The 21,250-nt window shown below is 51.8% G+C and overlaps 1 protein-coding gene and 1 long non-coding RNA gene across 3 annotated transcripts; one reads left to right on the top strand and one right to left on the bottom strand.

The window, feature by feature from the left end:
• Positions 1 to 294: 294 nt before the first annotated feature.
• On the top strand, positions 295 to 10,395 carry TMEM92 (transmembrane protein 92). The gene is made up of 6 exons (XM_030808001.1): positions 295 to 372; positions 3,435 to 3,529; positions 6,656 to 6,681; positions 7,494 to 7,568; positions 7,739 to 7,934; positions 8,132 to 10,395. Exons 2-6 carry the CDS (start codon positions 3,461 to 3,463, stop codon positions 8,243 to 8,245), a joined length of 480 nt encoding a protein of 159 aa, XP_030663861.1. The 5' UTR covers positions 295 to 372; positions 3,435 to 3,460; the 3' UTR covers positions 8,246 to 10,395.
• Positions 9,985 to 16,800, bottom strand: LOC105739055. Of its 2 annotated transcripts, XR_001114919.2 has the most exons (5): positions 16,681 to 16,800; positions 12,839 to 13,081; positions 11,368 to 11,451; positions 10,565 to 10,788; positions 9,985 to 10,069 (listed from the first exon to the last, which is right to left on the bottom strand). It is a non-coding gene; the product is annotated as an uncharacterized LOC105739055 (long non-coding RNA). The 2 variants fall into 2 exon arrangements; XR_004028957.1 differs by lacking the exon at positions 16,681 to 16,800 and having other exon boundaries at positions 12,839 to 13,114.
• Between the last annotated feature and the right edge of the window lie 4,450 nt (positions 16,801 to 21,250).

The following is a 21,250-nucleotide window of genomic DNA, read 5'->3' as shown; positions in this document are numbered from 1 at the left end:
CCCACTTCCAGGCTCCTTGTCTTGTCCCCATCTGCAGGAAGGAACATAGGGCAGTTTGGTGTCATGGAAGGAACTGGGGGCCCAGCCGAGGGGCTCAAGAGCCCTTCAGACTCTGCCTGGTGAGTCAAGTGCTAGAGACCTCACTTCTTCATTGGAAGACGTGGAGTGGGGGTGGAGTTTGTTCCTAGGACATTGTAGGGATGTGGATAGCATTGCCAGATTTTGTTTTGTTTTGTTTTTCTTTTTAGAGCGAGGGTGGTGCTCTGTCACCCAGGCTGGAGTGTAGTGGTGTGATCTCAGCTCACTGCAGCCTTGAACTCCTAGGCTCAAGTGATCCTCCCACCTCAACCTCCAGAGTAACTGGGACTACAGGTACATGCCACCACACCGGCTTAATTGCTTTTCTTTTCTTTGTTTGCAGAGACAGGGTCTTGCTATGTTGCCCAGGCTGGTCTCAAACTCCTGGGCTCAAGTGATCTTCCTACCTCGGCCTCTCCAAGTGCTGGGGTTATAGGCGTGAGCCACTGTGCCTAGCCTGGTTGCCAGTTTTAACAAAGAAAAATACAGAACATCCCATTAAATGTGAATTTCAGATAGAAAAGTAAATTTTAGCATAAGTATGTCTCAAATATTGCATGGGCCCAGGTGTGGTGGCTCACCCCTGTAATCCCAACACTTCGGGAGGCCGAGGTGGGCACATCACTTGAGGCCAGGAGTTGGAGACCAGCCTGGCCAACAAGGTAAAACCCTGTCTCTACTAAAAATACAAAAAATTAGCTGGACATAGTGGCACATGCCTGTAATCCCAGCTACTTGGAAGGCTGAAGCATGAGAATTGCTTGAATCTGGCAGGTGGAGGTTGCAGTGAGCTCACACCACTCCACTCCAGTCTTGGTTCTCAAAAAAAAAAAAAAAAAAATATATATATATATATATATATTGCATGGGACATAATTATACTAAAATGAGATTATTCATTGTTTATCGGAAATTTGGATTTACCTAGCCCTCCTGTCTTTTGTCCGGCAACCCTAGATCTGGGTCAGGTTGATGCCAGAGACCCAGAGAGCAACTACGCCAGCCTCCTCCCCCTCCTCCTGCCCCTCTTCAGGGCACTGGTGCCCTCCTAGTTCCCTCACCCCCACTCCTGCTGACCCCCCACATCTGTCCCTTGAGTTCCCACATGCCCTTCTCAGCACCCTCATTTCACCCCCCAGGGTATCTTCCTCCTGTAAGCTCAACCATTTTCCCATTTTCCTCTCCCCTAAGGGCCACACCTCTGTAGGGCTCCCAGCCTGGGCAGGATAGCAGGGAGTGTGGGGTAGAGACCCCAGGCCTTGCTGGTCCAGTGGGGCCTGGGTGGGGACAAGAAGAACCCTGGAAGCCCAAGTTGGCAACGACTCAAGAGGTGGAGGCCCCAGCACTCTCAGGACTAGGTCCCCCTGCCAAGGTCCACCTGCAGGAGAGGAGGGGAGAGGGCGGCCCCTTCCCTTCTCCAAGCTCACAGTCACTTCAAATACAGAGGGGCCAGATCCCAGTACCCATCGGATCAGGAAACTGGAAGATTATCTTCTTAAGGGCCAAAAAGGGCTAGGAGGTAATGGGAAATAGAGACAGGGAAAGGGAGAGAGAGAGCAGGGAGACAGCATAAGAAACAGACCGAGACTGGGGGTGCAGGACCAAACCAGGGACAAGGAGAAGGGACCAGAGAAACCGAGAAAAACAGACGCCTCTGCCGAGGCAGACAGAGGTGAACAGAGAGAGGAGAAACAGACGGGAGAACAGAGGGAAAGGCTGGGAACTCGAGAGAAACTGGGTGCAGACAGATGGGAAGAAACCGAAACAGAAAAACAGAGGCTGGGAGAAACGCGGAGAGACACAGAGGGGTTAAACATAAGACAGAGAACATGACTGGGAGAGATGAGGGAGAAGGGTGAGAGGCAGAGAACAAGGAAAGAGAAGAAACGTCCCCGACGTCGGGGGTGTTTTTCAGGGGTCAGGACAGATTGGCGACACAGCAGGAGGCGCCCAAGGACATGACGTTGAGCCTCTCAGGGTCCCCCTTCGCCGGGCCAGGGAGCAGCGCCCCACTCTCCATCGCCCCCTCGCCCTCTCCCGCGGTTCTGGCTGCGCTGCTCCTGCCTCGCCCTCGCCCAGCGCCCCCAGCCCACCAGCCCCGGCCGCGCCCCTCCCGGCTCCCGGGGGCACCCGCGCTGGGCGACGCTGCCACCTGCCGGCCGCTCCCGGGAGCTCCGCGCTTGGAGTGCTGGAGGCGGCGGCTGCAGGGGGGCTAGGAATCAGGCCCCGCCGCACTGGGGCGGCCTCCGCGGAGTCTTTCCAGGAATCTGGATGGGCCTGCTCGCCCGCGCCCCGGCGGGCCTGGCAGAGGACCAGCCCCAGCTGCGGACCCCGGGGCAGTCTAAACCCTGAGGCCTTGATTTCCCGTTTTGTCAATGGGAGAAAATGCACCAACACCTCCCGTAGGATTTCAAGAGGGGAGGGGACACGAAGGTACCCACGTTGTGCTCCTGATTTCAAGAGGGGAGGGGACACGAAGGTACCCACGTTGTGCTCCTGGTCTTGCTTCCTCGACCTGGAAATCTCAGGTCACTCTGAAATCAGCCAGGCTGCCCCGTCCCTCCCTTTTTGGCCAAAACACAATGGGGAGATATCCCCCACCATAACCCCTCAAACATAACCCCTCAAAATGTACCCTAGAACCTTCGCCTTCCCCTCCCTCAACCTCTGCCCTCATTTGACTTCTCACCAGACCCAGAGGTCCAGATAAGAAGGGGCTTCCACGTCCCCCTCCCACTCTCGCCGGTCCCGGCACCCCTCCCTGGAGTCTGGGACACTTAGGAGTGCAGGAGTTGGGGGTTAGGAAGGCCAAGCTCAGCGGTGTGGAGTTGACCCCACATCTTTTTAAATTTAGGTTATTTATTTATTTATTTATTTAGAGACGGAGTCTCACTCCGTCGCCCGGGCTGGAGTGCACTGGCGTGATCTCGGCTCACTGCAACCTCTGCTTCCCGGGTTCAAGCGATTCTCCTGCCTCAGGCTCCTGAATAGCTGAGATTACAGGCACCCGCCACCACGCCTGGCTAAATTTTGTATTTCTAGTGGAGACGGGGGGTCTCACCATGTAGGCCAAGCTGGTCTCGAACTCCTGACCTGAAGTGATCCTCCCAAAGTGCTGTATTACAGGCGTGAGCCACCGCGCTCGGGACCGCTTTTTAAAAAATCTGTTAATCTCTTCTACCTCCCAAATCCCAAAACCCAACCGATACCTCTGCGCCTCCCTTCCTCCCTTCCTCCTCCCAGCCCCTGCCTGCCCGGAGTCCGCCTCTCCCGGTGCAGCTCCGCCCTCATCCCGAGGCGGGGCCCCATATGTGGAGAGAAGTGGGAGAGGTCGCAGCCCCGCCTTCTCTACACAGGAAAGCTCAGTGGCCCCCAAGCCAGGATGTCCCAAGCTTGGGTCCCCGGCCTCGTGCCCACCTTGCTGTTCAGCCTGCTGGCTGGCCCCCAAAAGGTGAGACTGGGAGGTAAGGTTGTTGAACTTTTGGGCCCTACCCTTGTAGGTCAGGAGCCTGCTTCTGGAGCCTGGTCGCCACCTTCCTTAATCAGGATTTCCTCCTGACCACACACAATTAGCTACTTCCTTTCTCTCTTTGCTGTGGAGGTGGAGGTGGGGGCAGCGGAGGAGGCTCTGGGAGAGCCTGGGTTCTCCCACTTCTGAGGGGGATCCTGTGGTGGGAAGTGGCCACCACCCACCACCTTATCTGACACCTAGCACGTCTCTGTGAATAGGGACTTTGGACCCTGTATTAGCCTCAGCTTATCCTTCCAGCTCCTTCCCGCCTGAGGTCTGGACACCTGGGCCAGCACGTAGCCCCAGCTCTGTTCCTTCAGTGCTGGGGGACCCTGGGATGTCCCCCACCCTCTTTGGGACTGTGTCTCTGCTTGTTCCCTAGGGGAGAGAAGGCTCTTTTGTCCCCTTCTAGAGCTAAGTAATCCCAGCCTGTGGTGGGATTTGACCTGGCTGCCTGACCAAGGCTGGGGTGACCTCTGAAATCTGTGATTTTGAGAGGGAGGTGTAGGGTTTGAGTGTTCCCTCGGCCCTTCTTTTCCTCCCAAGTAAACTCTACAGGTGATGGGGGAAGGCTATCCGGTCCTGGGATGGGTGTTTATCCTGGGAACAGAGACGGGTCTAGAACATGCATTTGTGACTTCTTTCCATTTAAGAACCAGAGGGAAGTCAGGGTCTTCCATAATCAGGATTTCAGAACAGGGCACCTTCACACATCTGGGCTGAGCTTTCAGAGTGGCTCTGCCAAAACCCTTCCGTGGACCCGGGTTAGTGAGCAAGGTGTTCCTTCTAAATCACTGGGCGGTCAGTTTGTGTCAATGCTGGGCTGGGCATCCTCTGGTTTACTCCTCCCACCAACCCCAGGGGTGAGGTGCTGTTAATGCCTTCAATTCTGGAGTTAAGTAAGCTGAGATTTACTTACTCCCAGCCCAAGACCACCCTGACGCTCCATAAAACTCAGCCTCTGAACCACCCCAGACAAGACTATCCCCTGGTTAAAATGTGGGGAGACAATCTGGGAGAAGAGCTCCTCCCCCTCCCAAACCGGAACTTGAGACTAATTTACTAAACCTGTTAATTATCCATTACTTATTAGTTGGGGTCCAGGAAAATGACAAGGGCCAGTGTGGGGTCTGAGGGGGAAGGGGTGCTGCTGAGTGCCTGGATGGACCCCTCGATCTGTCTCCAAGTTCTCTCTCTGTATATATATATTTTTTTAATTTAAATAATAGAGGCCAGGTGCAGTGGCTCATGCCTGTAATTCCAGCACTTTGAGAGGCCGAGGCAGGCAGATCATGAGGTCAGGAGTTTGAGACCAGCCTGACCAACAACCCCATCTCTACTAACAATACAAAAATTAGCCAGGCGTGGTGGCACGTGCCTGTAATCCCAGCTACTTGGGAGGCTGAGGAAGGAGAATCACTTGAACCTGGGAGGCGGAAGTTGCAGTGAGCTGAGATTGCACTACTGCACTCCAGCCTGGGCAACAGAGCGAGACTCCATCTCCAAAAAAAAAAAAAGAAAAAGAGAAAAGAATAGTGACAGGGTCTCACTATGTTGGCCAGGTTGGTCTTAAACTCCTGGCCTCAAGCAATCCACCCACCTCAGCCTCCCAAAGTACTTAGGATTACAGGGATGAGGCACCGCACCCAGCCTGTCTCCAATTCTATAGTCATTCCTGTGTGCTGTGTGATTTGGATTCACAGACTCACCCTTTCTGGGCCAACCTGCAGGGGTTCCTTCCTGTTCCTGTCCCCACAAGGGGACAAAGCCTGTGAGATGGTACTCAGCCTGGGACTGAGCATGGAAAAGGGGAATTACCCCAACTCTTATTGGCTGTCACTGGTATTCTTATCTTTAGTGTTGTGATTTGCGATTGAAATATTTCGTAAAGGTATAAAGATAAAGATAATGGTGGTTTTGCCAGAGCTGGCTTCCTATTTTTTAGCCTTGGTTGTTTGTCCCAGGAGGCTAGGGTGGGGTGACAGATGCCCTTCCCCACCACCCATTTCCTGTGTTCTGGCACCTACACCTCTCCCCCACAGTCTGGGAGCAGCCAGGATGAAATGAAACCAGGTAATTGATGAATGCACGTTCATTCATTCTGCAAATATTTTGACTATTGGGTTTTCAACAATGATGCAGCAAAAATCCCTGCCCTCACGGAGTTTGCCTTTTACACAACTGAAGGGAAATTAACAAGATAAAGTAAATATATAGTATGTTAGATGTTGATAAGAGATGTGGAGAAAAGTTAAGGACACTAAGGGGAAAGGGTGGTTGTAATTTTGAATAAGGTAACCAGAGAGGGAGGGGCTGGAGCCAGCCTTAGAAGAGTGTTCCAAGACAGTGCGGCTTTGACACACAATTGTTATCAATGGAGTGAAATTCCGTAAGATGCCCTGGGTGCCCTGCAGACCTAGTATAGAAGAGGGGGAAGCTGATTTGGGAGGCGGGGTCCTAGCAGCTTTGCAGAGCATGGAATCCCTAGGCAGGGATCTGAAGGATGCATGGAGGCTCGGACAGGTGTAAAACAGCCAGGCATGTTCAGGGAACTCCCCGCGGGTGTGTGTGAGAGGAAGAGAAAGAACTAGGGGAAGCGAAAGCAGAGGGAGTGCAGCTGCTCACTGGGGGAGTCTCTACCCCAGGGAGCCACCGAAGGGGGCTTCCAGCAAGATTCTTTAGTGATGAGATTTGCATTATAGGAAGAGTCCTCCTGCCCACAGTGTCTGCAGTGACTGAAGGTGGGATAAGGAAAGCCGCTAGTGCCCTGAGCCATGGGTGTCACGGCGGAAGGCAGGTTGGAAGGGTGGTCAGAAGGGATGAGCTTACAAACCTGGGGGTGATGGAATGTGCTGAGAGAGGAAGGGGAGCTGGGGCCAGCCAGGGGTCAGCTGGGCTCCAAGCACTGACCTGGGAACATGGTGGAGTGGGATGGGGAGTGGCTTGCAGGAAGAGGCTGAGTCTACTGGGGACCTGCTGCCTGTGAGGTACCTGGGCAGCATCTGAGTGGAGACCCCACCCCCACTATCCCCAGTTTATGACCCCGACCTCTCTTTTCTTCCACAGGTTGCAGCCAAATGTGGTCTCATCTTGTAAGTCTGGAGGCCATAACTTCCAATCTGGGGAGAGGGGAGGAGCAACCTAAATCATGCCCTGCATGCCTTGGGGGGTGTGGGGGCCAGAAACTCCATCCGTCCTTAGTCCCAATCCAGCCAGAAACTGTCCCCCCACTTTCCCAGCCAAAGAGGGAGACCCCACCCTCTCCCTCCACCAACAAACTTGGGGACTTCCACACTTGCGGGCAGGTCTGCAGCTGGATCCCGGTCCTTCTTATTGCAGTGCCAGGCCATCTCCCCTCTGAGGGTCCCCTGGGTCAGAGGCAGGGGGCTAACCCTAATAGAGAAATCCCAGAAGCCTGAGCACAAGGTGGAGCTTGGGTAAGGGTAACTGGGCAGAAAAGTGTTTCCATTAGGTCCGCCCTGGGTGTTCTGAAAGCACCTGTTCTCTGACCCCTCATACTCCATGGGCGCCAGCGAGAACTGGCTCTTCCTGGACATGCCATGTGGCCTCTTTCCCCGCACCTCCTTAGAGTTGGATGAGGAGTGTCATGGCCGCTGCAATGCCCCATCTCCACATCTGCCTGCTGAGGTCAACAGGATACTTCTTCTACCCGTGTTACAGATGAGGGGCGTGGGGCCCAACAGGGAGCCATACTGGGCGCAAGTGCACACGCCCTTCCCCAGAGTCCTCCTACTGAGCTCAGAGCGGGAGCCGTACCCCCCACCTCACTAAGGGGTGGCTTGTGCCATGAGCATCTTGGGTGTATTTTGGGGAGGCTGGGATCCTTCTGCCTCTCCATTCTGGTGCCAGCTTCTCCTTGCCCTTTTCTGTGACCTCTGACCAGTGCCTGCCCCAAAGGATTCAAATGCTGTGGTGACAGCTGCTGCCAGGAGAACGAGCTCTTCCCTGGCCCCGTGAGGTGAGCCCAGGGCCAGCTCCTTTGGGCGCAGTCCTTGGAGGGGCCTGGTCCTGTGTGGACAAGGCCAGGCACCTGCCGAGGGGGCAGTGTGGGCAGCGGGAGCGGGGAGGTGTGGGGAGTCCCCAGGGTGGCCTGGGGACTCAGGATGCTCTTGGTGGTCCCCACCCCAGGATCTTCGTCATCATCTTCCTGGTCATCCTGTCCCTCTTTTGCATCTGTGGCCTGGCTAAGTGCTTCTGTCGCAACTGCAGAGAGCCGGAGCCAGACACCCCAATGGATTGCCGGGGGCCCCTGGAACTGCCCTCCATCATCCCCCCAGAGAGGGTCAGAGTATCCCCCTCTGTGCCCCCACCCCCCTACAGTGAGGTGGGTGTCTCATCCCCATCCCTACCTTGCCTCTGGCCGGCTGTGCAGCAGGGACAGTGGAGGGCCCTTCGATCATGGAGGGCACTCTGCACCCAGCATTGGGTCACCCCCTCCCTGGTAACCATACCCTAGCTGGCATGGGGGAGTGGTGGCCAGGGCCAGGGCCCAGAAGACTGAATTCCCTCTTTTCCCTGCAGGTGATTCTGAAGCCCAGCCTGGGCCCAACTCCCACAGAGCCACCCCCTCCCTACAGCTTGAGGCCTGAAGAATATACCGGGGATCAGAGGGGCATTGACAATCCGGCCTTCTGAGTCACCTCCTGCCTGGAATCTTGCCATCAGCAACCTCCTCCCCAGTGCCTCCTGGATCAAGCTAGAGACTGCTGGCACCCCAGGAATGTCCCTGCCCATCCTGCCATGTCTCTGTTCATTCTTGGATTTAACTTATTACTTTTTCTGCCTCTGTTTCCACCCCAGCTGCCTCTCTTGTCCTGAGGGTTAGGCTGGAGTGACAGTATCTGCCCACCCCTCAACCCAAGAAAGAGGCTGCCGGAAAGAAAATGCCGACCATTGGAAGTGCCCAACAGTAGAATGGGCTACTGTGAGGAGTAGTAAAAGCCCCATTTCTGGAGGTATGCAAATCTTGACTGGACAGCCAGCTCTGAGATTTTATCAGAGCACTTCTGTACCTGTGGGACATTGGACTGGATGAGCCCTGAGCCAGCTTCCACTCTACCTGAATAGAGAACTCACTGTACCCACCCGCAACACATGATAAACACATGTCCTCACTGAATGTTACTGATTGCGGCTGAGGGCCTGCCTCTGGCTGTGTGGGGAGGGGGTGGAGAGGTGAGCCCAGGCACTGCTGGGGGGTGTGGTGATGGAGTTGCTGCGCCCCAATCCCACCACTGATGAGCCATCTGGGAGGTCTGGGAGGACAGTCCATCCATGGGCCGCCCTTGGGGAGAGGCTTATTCTAGATGCATTGGCTGTCTGTTTTTTGATATCTCTGTGTGCCAAAGAGCCTGGAAATGGGGTGCACATGTCCCTTGTGTGGGTTTCCCAATCCCTTCCGCCCATGGCTTTCCTGGGACACATGGAGCCCAGCTCTCTGGCTGTCTTACCGTGAGTTGGTGAGAAGTTGCCCCAGGAAGCAGCCCTGGGACAGCCTATTCTGCTGTTGATAGCAGGAAACCACCTGCTGGGAGATGATGGGGGTGGGGAAAAGCCCAGGAGAGCAGTGGGTGGGGCTGGGCATCTGTGGAGTGGGGCTTTAGGAGACCTTGAACGGCCCCACCCTGGAATCTCCTACAGGAAGGGGAGGAGGTGGCAGGTTCCACCCTTCTCTACCAGCCCCGCTCGCTCGTGGGAGTTAACTCCCTAGGGGAAAAGAGTCTTCACTGGGGTTCGACCCATGGGGGCCTGGCATAGTCATGCAGAATGGGGCAGGACAGTGCCAGTGCCTAGGGACTCAGACAAGGCTGGGTGCCTCCACCCTGATTTTTGCCTTTGCACTGCGCCCCCACAGCCCACTCAATGCCAGCCTCCTTCTCCAGGCAGAGGACCCCGTGTCAATGCTGGCCAAAGCTCCCAGGAGGATTGGAGGTAGAACTGACCCTGGTGTGCCAACAGGGGTGCCTCCTTTAGTGCTGTCCCAATAATGCCCATCCTGGGGGCATCAGGATGCAGGCAGGTGGCAGAGCTGGGGGCAGCTTGATGGCACAGGCAGCCCCAAAGATGCCAGGAACAAGGACTGTCCAGGTGTGGGTTCCCAGTGGAGATAGGGCCCTGGAAGGAGTGCAGCAGTTACTGACAAGATAGTGCCAGGGTTGGCCGTAGGAGAATGAGCCCAAGCGTAAGTGGAAGTTTCCTTTTACTTTCAGGGATTGGTGAGGGGTGGCAGAAAACATGTGGGTTCTTTGTGTAGATGTGGCTAGTTCCAATTAGAGAAGTCCTGGAGCTGATGTTGCCCTCACCGTGATAGCAGAAAGATGTTGAGAAATGGGCTTGGGAGACCTGGAGGAGAAGTTACCCTCAGCCTGGACGTTGCCTTCCTTTCATCACAAGGCCTTTAACTCCTAGGGAGTAGCAGAGTGGCCCGAGGGAAAGTGGCCATCCTAGTGTTGCTGTGACCTGGTGACAGAAATGGAAACCTCTGTGGCTTTTCTGGTCATCCTTGGTGGGAGTGGAAACGGTGTCACCTTTCTAGAGGGCCATCTGGCACCATGTAATCATGCCACAGATCTTTACAAAGCTCCTGCTGTGTAGGAAACACTATGCCTGGCACTGGGTATCCATTAAAATGTAAAATGCGCGTGACCTGGCCATTCCACTTCTAGAAATGAGCCTTCAGAAGTGCTCATACAAAAGAGCTCAATAAGTACCATGCACTAACTCATTGTGCCACCAGAGCTCCCTATGCAGCCTTTTAAAAGAATAAACAGGATCTGTAGCACCAACCCTGCAAAGCGTCCATCACTTATTGTTACAGAGAAAAGGCAAGTTGCGGAACTGCCTACGATCTCAGTTTGTAAGGATATAAGCCACACATATTTTATTTTATGTATGTATATTTTTTCTTTGCAAATATGTAGATAAGATCTAGAAGGATATAAACCAATCACTCACCACACTTCCAATAGTTGTTGGCCCCAGGAGTGGGATGTAGGTAGCGAATTGCAAGCGGGTCTCCTTCCTTTGTATGCTTTGGCACTGCGTGTTTTTTACAATCAGCAAGCATTGCTTTTGTAAATTTAAAGAGATTTGTTTACTGGAAACTGTAGGCAGCTTTAGAAGTTTATGAAGATTCGCCTTGTGAACTTTGATCAATGGCAACTGATAAATTATCAGCCCTGGTATGTGGAAGAGAATGCAAGGACTTTAGACTGCGGTACCCACCTGACATGGATGTGACCCGGGGGATAGACACATGATGGGAAAGCCCGGGTGCCTGCCAGACATACATGAAGCCCACATCTCAGACTTATGCAGGACTTACGAGGTGTATAATGAATGAGAGAAACAGTGAGCTGGTTGGTTGGGTGAATGAGCAGTTTCACGGTGATGGAGAATTTCATCCCTTGTGGCTGGTTTAGTTGCTCAAACCCAGTGAGTGAATAATGAAAGATGGAATGAATGAATGAAGATTAAATGAGTGCATGAATGAATGAATGAATGAGATCTGCCACCAGATATCTGTAAAGAAACACAGTCTAGTTAACATCAAGGAGATGTTCCTCGTGGCTGTGCACTTGAATTTCTATCTGCAGGGACTCCCCAGAGGACTGGGAAATGCAGGAAAGGCTGTAGGGTGGGGGCATGTTGAAGCGGGAGGGCCTTAAGGCACTTGGGCCAGGGATGCAGGAGGGGAGGAGAAAGGGGCTGCTGCTGAGGGAAGTGAGGAGAGGGATAAACACCAGCAGGAATCTTACCTCACCCTCCAGCTGAGATGCAGAACTCCAGCTTCTGACATTTCGCCTTCTGCATCCAACATCTCCAGGCTTTGGTGTGCCCATCTGTACAGTGAAGAGGTGGCCCCTTCTGGCTCTGGTAGGATGTAGCTCTGAATCCAAAGTTGGGAAGGGGCCTGGCACAGTGGCTCATGCCTGTAATCCCAGCACTTTAGGAGGCTGAGGCGGGTAGATCACTTGAGGTCAGGAATTCGAGACCAGCCTGGCCAACATGGTGAAACCCTGTCTACTAAAAACACAAAAATTAGCTGGGCGTGGTGGTGGGCACCTGTAATCCCAGCTACTTGGGAGGGTAAGGCACGAGAATCACTTGAACCTGGGTGGCGGAGGTCGCAGTGACCTGAGATCATGCCACTGTACTCCAGCCTGGGCGACAGAGCGAGACTCCGTCTCAAAAACAAACAAACAAAAAAACAAAGTTGGGAAGGGCCAAGTGAGAATATTCAGAGATGCTCCTTAACACCAACAGGCTTCCCTCCACTCTACCTTGGCCACACTCTCAAGTGGACATACCTTATCTTGTCAGCCCTGATCACCTCAAGCCTCCCACTCTGAACATCACCTCCTGTACCGCCAGCTCAGGTAGGTCCTGTGTCGCCACCACACCATGCCAGCAATTCTCTGAGCCCACCCAGCCCTCTGAGCCAGCGGTCTTTGCCTGTTGGCAGCGCCATCACCATGTCCTTAAACCATCCTTACAGTCACTACCCTGCATCCTTTACTCCTTTTCCCCATTCACTGTGCTCACCCGGAGAAACTCCAGTTGGATCCAACTATGGCTCAAGAACCAGCAGCCCTGTGTGACCAGACTCATTTCCAAATCAAAACCACACGTCTTGCGCGGGCCCTCGGTTCCTCCAACGTGCTTTCACAGCTTCACTTCCTCGCTCTTGAAATGACTCATTTCAAATCTCCGACACCCCCAACCTCAATTTCAGCTGGCAATGCCACCACACACTTCAGAGAAAGAGTGGATGCGCCCACACCAGCACACCTCGCTTCCGTGCCCCACACCTGCCACCCAGTATCCACGTGTGCCCCCTGCCCCCGCCAGAGCACAGTGGAAGCCGCGTCGCGCTCCTCCAGCCTGCACTGGGCCCCAGCCCTCCTGCTCCTTAGGGTCTGGCCCCTCAGTTGTCTCTGCAGAGCCTTTCTCCCCTTCCCTGGATCATTATCATCCGCTTATAACATGCCCTGCCCTCCATCCTTTAGAAACTCTCCCTGGAGGGCCCCAGCCCCTCTGGCATCTGCTGTCCCACCTCCCCCCTCCCCACTTTCATTCTGTGCTGCTCCAAGCAGCCGTTTGTCCCCACCGTTACAGGAGATGACTCTCGTCCAGATCATCAGTGACCTACATGTCACCAAGGCCAAAGGTCCCTTCCCCTGCCTATCTCTCAGTGGCATTTGACACGCTTGGCCATGGCCTCCTTACCTGTTTTTCCGATGTCTCCGACTCCACCTTCCCCTGGTTTCCTTGCTCCACACTGCCTTCTCCTCAGGAGCCTTCACTTCCCCCTCCTCTGCCCTCTCTCAGTGATGGCTGCCCGGGAGGTCTGTCTTGGGGTCTCCGGTCTTCATCTTTGTTCATTCCCGTAGTGGCTATCATCCTGATCTGCGGCTTCACAGACCATCTCCGGTCTGATGAATCTCAAGACTTAATCTCCCTCCGAGACTTCTTCCCGGGACTCAGACTCACATATTTAACTACCTCACGCCTCCTCTTGGATGCCTAATGAGCATCTCCCAGCCAAAAGCAGGCTCGAATTTTCCTCCACCACCCCCTCAAATCCAGTCCTTCCCAAGGTCTCCTATCATAAATAGATGGCGCTCCCCATTTGCCCAGCTGTGTAGGCTAAAACACTAAGAAGTTATTGTGATTTCTCTTTCCCTCACCCCACCATCCTGACAGTGCTGCCTCCAAAATAGACCTAGGCCCACTTATACCATTTCACGGTTACAGCCCTCGACCAAGCCACCTTCATCCCTAGCCCAGCCTATCCTAATGACCTACCTGATTTCTGCCTCCAGGCTTGTCTCCATCTCGCCCCCTGCAGTTTATCCCACACACTGCACTTAGGGAGATCTTTCTAAAGCACAAACAAGACTTGTTATTCCCGTGCTTAAAATCCTCCACTGAGGCGGAGCTTGCAGTGAGCTGAGATCGCGCCACTGCACTCCAGCCTGGGTGACAGAGCGAGACTCCGTCTCAAAAAAAAAAAAAAAAATCCTCCAATGGGCTGGGCGCCGTGGCTCACTCCTGTAATACCAGCACTTAGGGAGGCCAAGGTGGGAGGGAGCATCGCTTGAGCCCAGGAGTTTGAGATCAGCCTGGGCAACATAGAGAGACCCCCGTCTCTACAAAAAATACAAAAAGTATGCTTGTATTTTTTGGCTTCACTCATGGTGGTGCAAGTCCGTGGTCCCAACTAACCAATGGCAGGGCAGGGTAGGGGGGAGGTGGGGCAGGGGGAGACTGAGGTGGGAGGATTGCTTAAGAGATCAAGAGGTTGAAGCTGCAGTGAGCTGTGATCGCACCACTGCACTCCAGCCTGGGTGACAGAGCGAGACCCTATTCAAAAAAGATAAAAAAAAGTTGCCCATTGCACTTGGAATAAACTTCAAACCCCTGATCGTAGCTGGCAGGACTTAGGTGGTGTGGCCCCTCCCTTGCCCTCAAGCGTCTTCTCCTACTTCTCCTCCCTTCTCACTGCATGGTAGCCACATTGCCTTCTCTCTGGGACTTGACTATCCCAAATCTTGGCCTGGCCCAGGGCCTTTGAGGGCTTTTCTGCTTGGAACTTCCCTCCCTCCCAACTCCCTCCTCCCAGTCTTCATAGGGCTGCTGTATTTTCACCATTCAGGTTCCCAGAGGGGCCAGCATGTGCAAAGGCCTGAGGAGGGAAGGAGCTTGGGGGCTGGAGAAACTTAAACGAGACCCTTCCTTCCTTCAAAACCCACTAAGATTCTGCAGGGTTCAGTGGCATGTACCTGTAGTCCCAGCTGCTCCGCAGGCTGAAGCGGGAGGATCAAGTGAGCCCAGGAGTTCAAGGTTGCAGTGCACCATGACTGCACTTGTGAACAGCCACTGCTGTTTTAAAAAATAAAAACCCCTTGTCGGGGCGCGGTGGCTCAGGCCTGTAATCCCAGCACTTTGGGAGGTCTAGGCGGGAGGGTAGCTTGAGCCCAGAAGTTTGAGACTAGCCTGGGCAACAAAGTGAAACCCCATCTCTACTAAAAATAAAATACCCCAAGAGTCTGAAAAGAGGGTTATGTGTTTCCTCAGGCTGCTGTGACAAAGAACCACAGGGTGGGTGGCTTAAAAGAACAGAAATTTATTATCTCTCAGTTCTGGAGGGCAGAAGTCTGAAATCCAAGCATGGCTAGGGTTGCCCTTGCCTATCTTCTGGCCGCTGCTGGCAACCCTGGATGGCCCTTGGCTTATGGCTGCCCTCCAGATTCTGCCTCTACAGCACAGAGCATTCCCTCCCTCCCTCCCTTCCTTCCTTCCTTCCTTCATTCCTTCCTTCCTTCATTCATTCCTTCCTTCCCCTCCCTTCCCTTTCTTCCTCTCTCCCTCTCTCTCTTTCTCTCTCTTTTCTTTTCTTTTCTTTTCTTTTCTTTTTTCTTTCTCTCTTTCTTTTTCTCTTTCTCTCTTTCTTTCTCTTTCTTTCCTTCCTTCCTTCTTTCTTTTTTCAGAGACAGGGTCTCGCTTTTGTCACCCAGGCTGGAGTGCGGTGGGGTGATTATAGCTCACTGCAGCCTGGAACTCCTGGGCTTGAGCAATCCTCCTGCCTCAGCCTCCCAAAGCGCTGGGATTACAGGTGCAAGCCATCATGCCCAGCCTATCATTTTCTTCTGTGTCTATGCGTATCCCCCTTTTCCATCTCTGATAAGGACACTCTTCATTGGATTTAGACTTCACCCTAATCTAGAATGATCTCATCTCAAGATCCTTATCTTAATTACACCTGAAAAGGCCCTTATTTCAAATAAGGTCACACGCTTAGGTTTTGGCTGAAGAAACATAATTTAACCCACGAGAGAGGATATATTTCTAGGCTTTTAATCTGAGTGGGATTGCTGAGGCAGGAGGACCTCAGAGATCACCTGAAAAAGCAGATCTCTAAGCATATTCCCTGAAAAACTAGTTCTAAGTGATTTTTTTTTTCTAGAGGATTTTTTTAAGGGTGGGGGGAGTATTCTGTGTTCAGATAAATTTGGAAAATGCTGCATATACCTCCCACACTAGAAGATTCACAGTTCACATTAGTGTATTAAAGGGCTGAGAATTCACGGTAAAGAAGCATTATGTATTTATGTAAAGCATCATTTCCCTAGTTTACTTCACCATAAAACCCCATTTTCTTTCTCATAATCTCTGTAGCATTTTCAGATCACATCAGCCTGTGGAAATTCAAGAGGAATGTTGATGTGACCCAACCTTGTCTGTCTTTAGCTGAGAAAATCAACATCCAGAAAAGGACCAGTGACTTATCCAAGGTCACACTGCTGAGAGGGTCGGAAGTTCATTTAAAACTCAGCCTCCTCAAAATGATAGCGATGGAGACACATTAGTTGTTGATGGGGAGAGAGTGGGTGTGGCTACACAGAGGTCTCACCAGAAAGATCTGTTTGGTGAGGGAGCAGTTCTGCATTTTACTTGAAGTGGTAGTAGTTACACAAATTTGCATGTGATAAAACAACACAGAACTAGGCACACACATTATACCCATGTCAGTTTCCTGGCTTTGATACTTTACATAAGATGTAACCCTTGGAGGGCCTGGCATGGTGGCTTACCCCTGTAATCCCAGCATTTTGGGAGGCTGAGGTGGGCAGATCACCTGAGGTCAGGAGTTTGAGACCAGCCTGGCCAACATAGTGAGATCCTGTCTCTACTAAAAATACAAAAATAACCAGGAGTGGTGGCGCGCCCAGTGCCAGCTACTCCAGAGGGTGAAGCAAGAGAATTGCTGAAACCCAGGAGGCGGAGTTTGCAGTGAGCTGAGATCACACCACTGCATTCTAGCCTCGGGGACAGGAACAAAACTCTGTCTCAAAAAAAAAGAAAAAGAGACAAAACTCCGTCTCAAAAAAAAAAAAACAAAACGAGGTGTAACCCTGTAACCCTTGGAGGTCAGGTGCCTCATGCCTGTAATCCCAGTGCTTTGGGAGGCTGAAGCAGGAGGGTTGCTTGAGCCCAGGAGTTCAAGACCAGTCTGCACAATATAGTGAAACCTATCTCTATAAAAAATTAGCTAGGCATGGTGGCACATACCTGTAGTCCCAGCTCAGGGGCTGGGACTATGGGACTACTTGGGAGGGTGAGGTGGGAGGATCGCTGAAGCTCAGGAGTTCGAGGTTGAAGTGAACTATGATCATGCCACTGCACAGCAGCCTGGGCAACAGAGCAAGGACCTGTTTGGAAAAAAAAAAAAATTGAGAGAAATTTGGCAAAGAAAATTGGGACCTCTTTGTACTATCTTTGCAACTTCCTGTGAATCTATAATGATTTCAAAACAAAAAGTATGAAAAACTGGTTTCCTGCCTCCAGGTTCCAGAGCTTTTAACACTGTCAAAGGTCATTAGATCAAATTTAGTTTTATGCTCTGCTATTCATATGCTTCTAGTACCCAATAAAAAGCACAGTTTATGGGCTGGGTGCAGTGGCTCACGCCCGCCTGTAATCCCAGCACTTTGGGAGGTTGAGGCAGGCAGATTACCTGAGGCCAGGATTTCGAGACCAGCCTGGCCAACATGGTGAAACCCTATCTGTACTAAAAATACAAAAATTAGCTAGGCATAGTGGCACACACCTGTAGTCCCAGCTACTTGGGAAGCTGAGGCAAGAGGATCACTTGAGCCTGGGAGGTCAAGACTGCAGTGAGGTGTGATCACTTTGGAGGCTCAGGAAGACAATTTTGTGTTTTGACACAGCAATAGCAGAACTTTCATCAACAATTAGATTTAGAACAGGTTATGCTGCACACATTTTTGCCACATGCCCAGCCATCTGGCTTCTCTTGGAATTGTCTCCACCTGCCCCCACCCCCACCTTCATTCACATAATGACTGTGGAACTGGGGGCAGCCATTTCCATTTCATACAATGTGATTCTGCTTCTCTGGCTACGGTTGACTGGTTCAGGGGTGGGCACTGATCCAATCTGGGGCAATCAGAGCCCTTCCCTGAGAATTTTTCTATTTGGAGCTCAGGGAATCTGTCCAATCCTAGATTGCTCAGGTAGTAAAAGTGTGAGATGGAGATGGGGCCACTGGTGGCCATGTTAGCCCCTTATGTGAAAAAATCTGGTTGAGTGAGAAGGAATGAAGCCAACATTCAAAAGAAAGTAAAGAGAGGAGACAGAGAGAAAGTCCTGTTAACCTTGCGATGCCTGTTTCTGTTTCTGAAATCCAGCTGCCAGTATGGCCTGGCTACTCCTCCCTTCCTTGGCAACCAAAAAGCTAACACATCTCTCATTTGGGCTGCGGGGTGTTGTTTTGTTTTGTTTTGTCTTAGTTTTCATTGTTTCAGACAGGGTCTTTCTCTGTCACCTAGGCTGGAGTGCAGTGGTGTGAACACAGCTCACTGCAGCATCGACCTCCCAGGCTCAAGTGAACCTCCTGCCTCAGCCTCCCCAGTAGCTGGGATGACAGACACATGCCACCAAGCCTGGCTAATTTTTAAAATTTTTTGTAGAGATGAGGTCTCACTATGTTGCTGACTGGCCTAGAACTCCTGGGCTCAAGCAATCCTCCTTCCTCACCCTCCAAAGTGCTGGGATTACAGGTGTGGGCCACAGCACCCAGCGACATCTCTTATTTTGCTCAAGGTAGTTTGAGTTGGTTTATCATCACTTACAATCCAAAGAGCCTAAAGTAGCCTATAGACCAACTCCCTCACTTTATAGATGAAGAAATGGATTCCGAGAAAGTCCATGACATCCCTAAGGTTGAGGTCAGTGAGTAGCTAGGCTAGAATTAAATCGCAAACATCCTGATGGGAACACTCATTTGTTTTTGCACAGCCGCTCCTCCTGCCACGCCATGTGACATTTCCAAAGCCTGACAAGATTTCCAAAGTCCTCAGTTGAAGAGAAATGCAGCTGAACGTCCTCTTATCCACAAAACAAAGGGGAAAGGATAAAAATAGAAGACCCCTGAAATATAACTGGAGATCTGGGACCTGGGGGATTGGTGCAGGAAGCTGAGAATGGAGAGAACAAAGTCAGATTTGTTAAAGGTAAAAACTGAAAGGACCCTACACTCTATTTGTGCTGAGCTCTCACACAAGGAAGACAGGATCAAAGGAAGTCTTCATCTCTTTGCAAAACTCTCATGCAGGATTCAGATTAAACTGAGCCAAAAAATATCCTCCTAACTGAGGCTAAAAAGAGATCAGAGACCTACTCCAGTGTTGGCTGCCTGTGAATCCCCAAAACTCCCAGCCTTCCGAGGTCACCCTTACCTTTAATATAAAGTTGGGTGGCTCAAGGGAGGATCCAGATGCTTTTCCTGCATGGTTGCACAGCTCCTTGCCAGTCCCCTTGGCTCCTACAGCTGACATTCTCTTCCCATCCTCTCCCCCCAGCCTAGACACAGCATTCTTCCTGTTCCGCCCACCCCCGACAAGCACTGCTAATCAAGCTGCTGTGTGGATCTGACTTTTCCTGCAGTTTCAGGGTAACAGAGAGGGGCATGATGGGCCCTGGCAGGTTTTCAGGAGTTTTGGTTCCTCCTGGGCCACGTAATGTATGAGGCTAACAGAGTGAGCCTGAATCAGACTGGTCCCTGCTAAACAGATGACTCAACATCCTGGAAATGTGTAGCAAGATGGTGTCTGGAGCCACCCAAGAACTTGTCCCCAGAACCACAGTGTTTGTTAGTTCCCAGTGGCTTGCTACAGGCAGGTTTTACAACCCCATGAGGCACTTATGCTGGGGTTTCAGGAAGAAGTGGGTGAGGGGCAAGTGGCTTGGTGAGCCTTGCTTTGAGCTACCTAAGACTTGCCAGAGCTTCATCCAGGACAGGCAGAAGCTTTTGGCCCCCACTCCCAGGAACCCTCCTTGGGGGGCCCAGAGAGCCACAATCACTGACATCATCCAGCCCATTGGCTTCTAGTGTCCCCTGAACCTCCACGGCCAAATGGTATTTCATTAGGGGTCCTGGGGCAGAGGGCAGCTTCTAGGCAGCTTCAAACCCCATTCTCTGCAGAACCTGCCGAGAAGGTAACATCTCAAAACACATATGTGTTGTGTGCTGCTTATCCCTGACCCTGCTCGGGTATCCTCACCTGATGCTTCCCTGGCCCTGCCTGTGGCTAGGGTTCCCTTCCTCTCCTTATGTCCCCAAAACAACACCAAACAGCCTGCAGCCCACTCTGAAGAGCAGTTTAATGCTTTTTATCTAAGACTTTCCATTTTTAGGAGGTCTGGCCTTCTATGAACAAACATGTTTATCAAGGTGCTTTTTCTAACCCAAAGAGTAATTAGCTCTCTAAAAGCAATTCTGTTTGATTCTGGACCAACAAATGCAATTCACAAACCCTAGCAAAAGTTATTAAATAGTGAGAAATATTCCCCCATCTCCAAAACATGAACCTGATTCATACATATAATTACTGTAGTTCTCATATCCTAGAAAATCCAGGATGTACTGTTGCCAAATCTATTTTCCTTATATGTACCACTCACACTGAAATGGATCCCTTCCTTGACTTTTTTACCTGGAAAGCATCAGAGTTCTTCAGAGTAGCTTCTCAGAGTCTCAGTTACAGGACAAGCCCTGGGGAGTCTTTAAAATCCTAGGAATAAGCCATGAGAACTAGAGGGGTTTAATTTCACAAATTTCTTTTTTTTTTTTGGCAGGGTCTTGCTTTGTCGCTCAGGCTGGAGTGCAGTGGTGCAATCACGGCTTACTGCAGCCTTGACCTCCTGGGCTCAAGAAATCCTCCTGCCTCGGCCTCCCAATTAGCTAGAACTACAGGCACACGCCACCATTCCTGGCTAGTTTTCTGTTTGTTTGGTTTTGTTTTTCGTTTTTTGTAGAGACAGTGTCTTGCTCTGTTGCCTAGGGTGGTCCTGAACTCCTGGGCTCCAGTGATCCTTCCGCCTCAGCCTCCCAAAGTGCTGGAATTACAGGCATGAGCCACTGCACCCAGGTAATTGTAAGAATTCCTAGCAGCCACTCTGACAATTAGCTGCTCCAAACAGCTTCCTCAGAGACAGCCTGAGCCAATGCCTCCTCCCAGGAGGTTGAACTCTCCAGACACAAACCCAGTGACCCACCACCATTCCTTTACACAGTATCCCTCCTTTTTAGCTCCCATTTGGTTCCTGTTCCACCAGGCCCTCTATAAAGGATGCACAGGGCTCGTGGAGGACTCCAGCTCAACTTCCCTGGGAGCTTTACTAAGATTTCAACATTTTATGCCTTTGGCCGGGAGCGGTGGTTCACACCTGTAATCTCAGCACTTTGGGAGGCTGAGGTGGGAGGATCACTTGGGCCCATGAGTTCGAGGCTAGCCTGGGCAACATGGTGAAATCCTGTCTCTACCAAAAATTAAAAAAAAAAAAAGGATTAGACAAGTGTGGTGGTGCACACCTGTAGTCCCAGCTACTAGGGAGGCTGAGGCGGGAGGATTGCTTGAACCTGGGAGGTGGAGGTTGCAGTGAGCTGAGATTGCGGCAGTGCACTCCAGCCTGAGGGACAGAACAAGACCCTGTCTCAAAACAAACAAAAACACATTTACGCCTTTGATGAAAAAGAGTCTTAAAGCTGAATTGCTGGGCTGGGCATGGTGGTTCACATCTATAATCCCAACACTTTGGGAGGCTGAGGCGAGA

Source organism: Nomascus leucogenys, unplaced genomic scaffold (genome assembly GCF_006542625.1).
Source record: "Nomascus leucogenys isolate Asia unplaced genomic scaffold, Asia_NLE_v1 Super-Scaffold_258, whole genome shotgun sequence".
NCBI classification, from domain to species: domain Eukaryota; kingdom Metazoa; phylum Chordata; class Mammalia; order Primates; family Hylobatidae; genus Nomascus; species Nomascus leucogenys.
Note: the sequence above shows the minus strand (reverse complement) of the source record. Positions and strands in the feature narration are given on the sequence as shown.

Bases quoted from the DNA above. Each gene is read 5' to 3' on its own strand.
- TMEM92 (XM_030808001.1), top strand. From the start codon at position 3,461: ATGTCCCAAGCTTGGGTCCCCGGCCTCGTGCCCACCTTGCTGTTCAGC. The intron at 3,530-6,655 runs GTGAGACTGGGA...TTTCTTCCACAG, and splicing joins TGCTGGCTGGCCCCCAAAAG to GTTGCAGCCAAATGTGGTCT. The intron at 7,935-8,131 runs GTGGGTGTCTCA...TTTTCCCTGCAG, and splicing joins CCCCACCCCCCTACAGTGAG to GTGATTCTGAAGCCCAGCCT.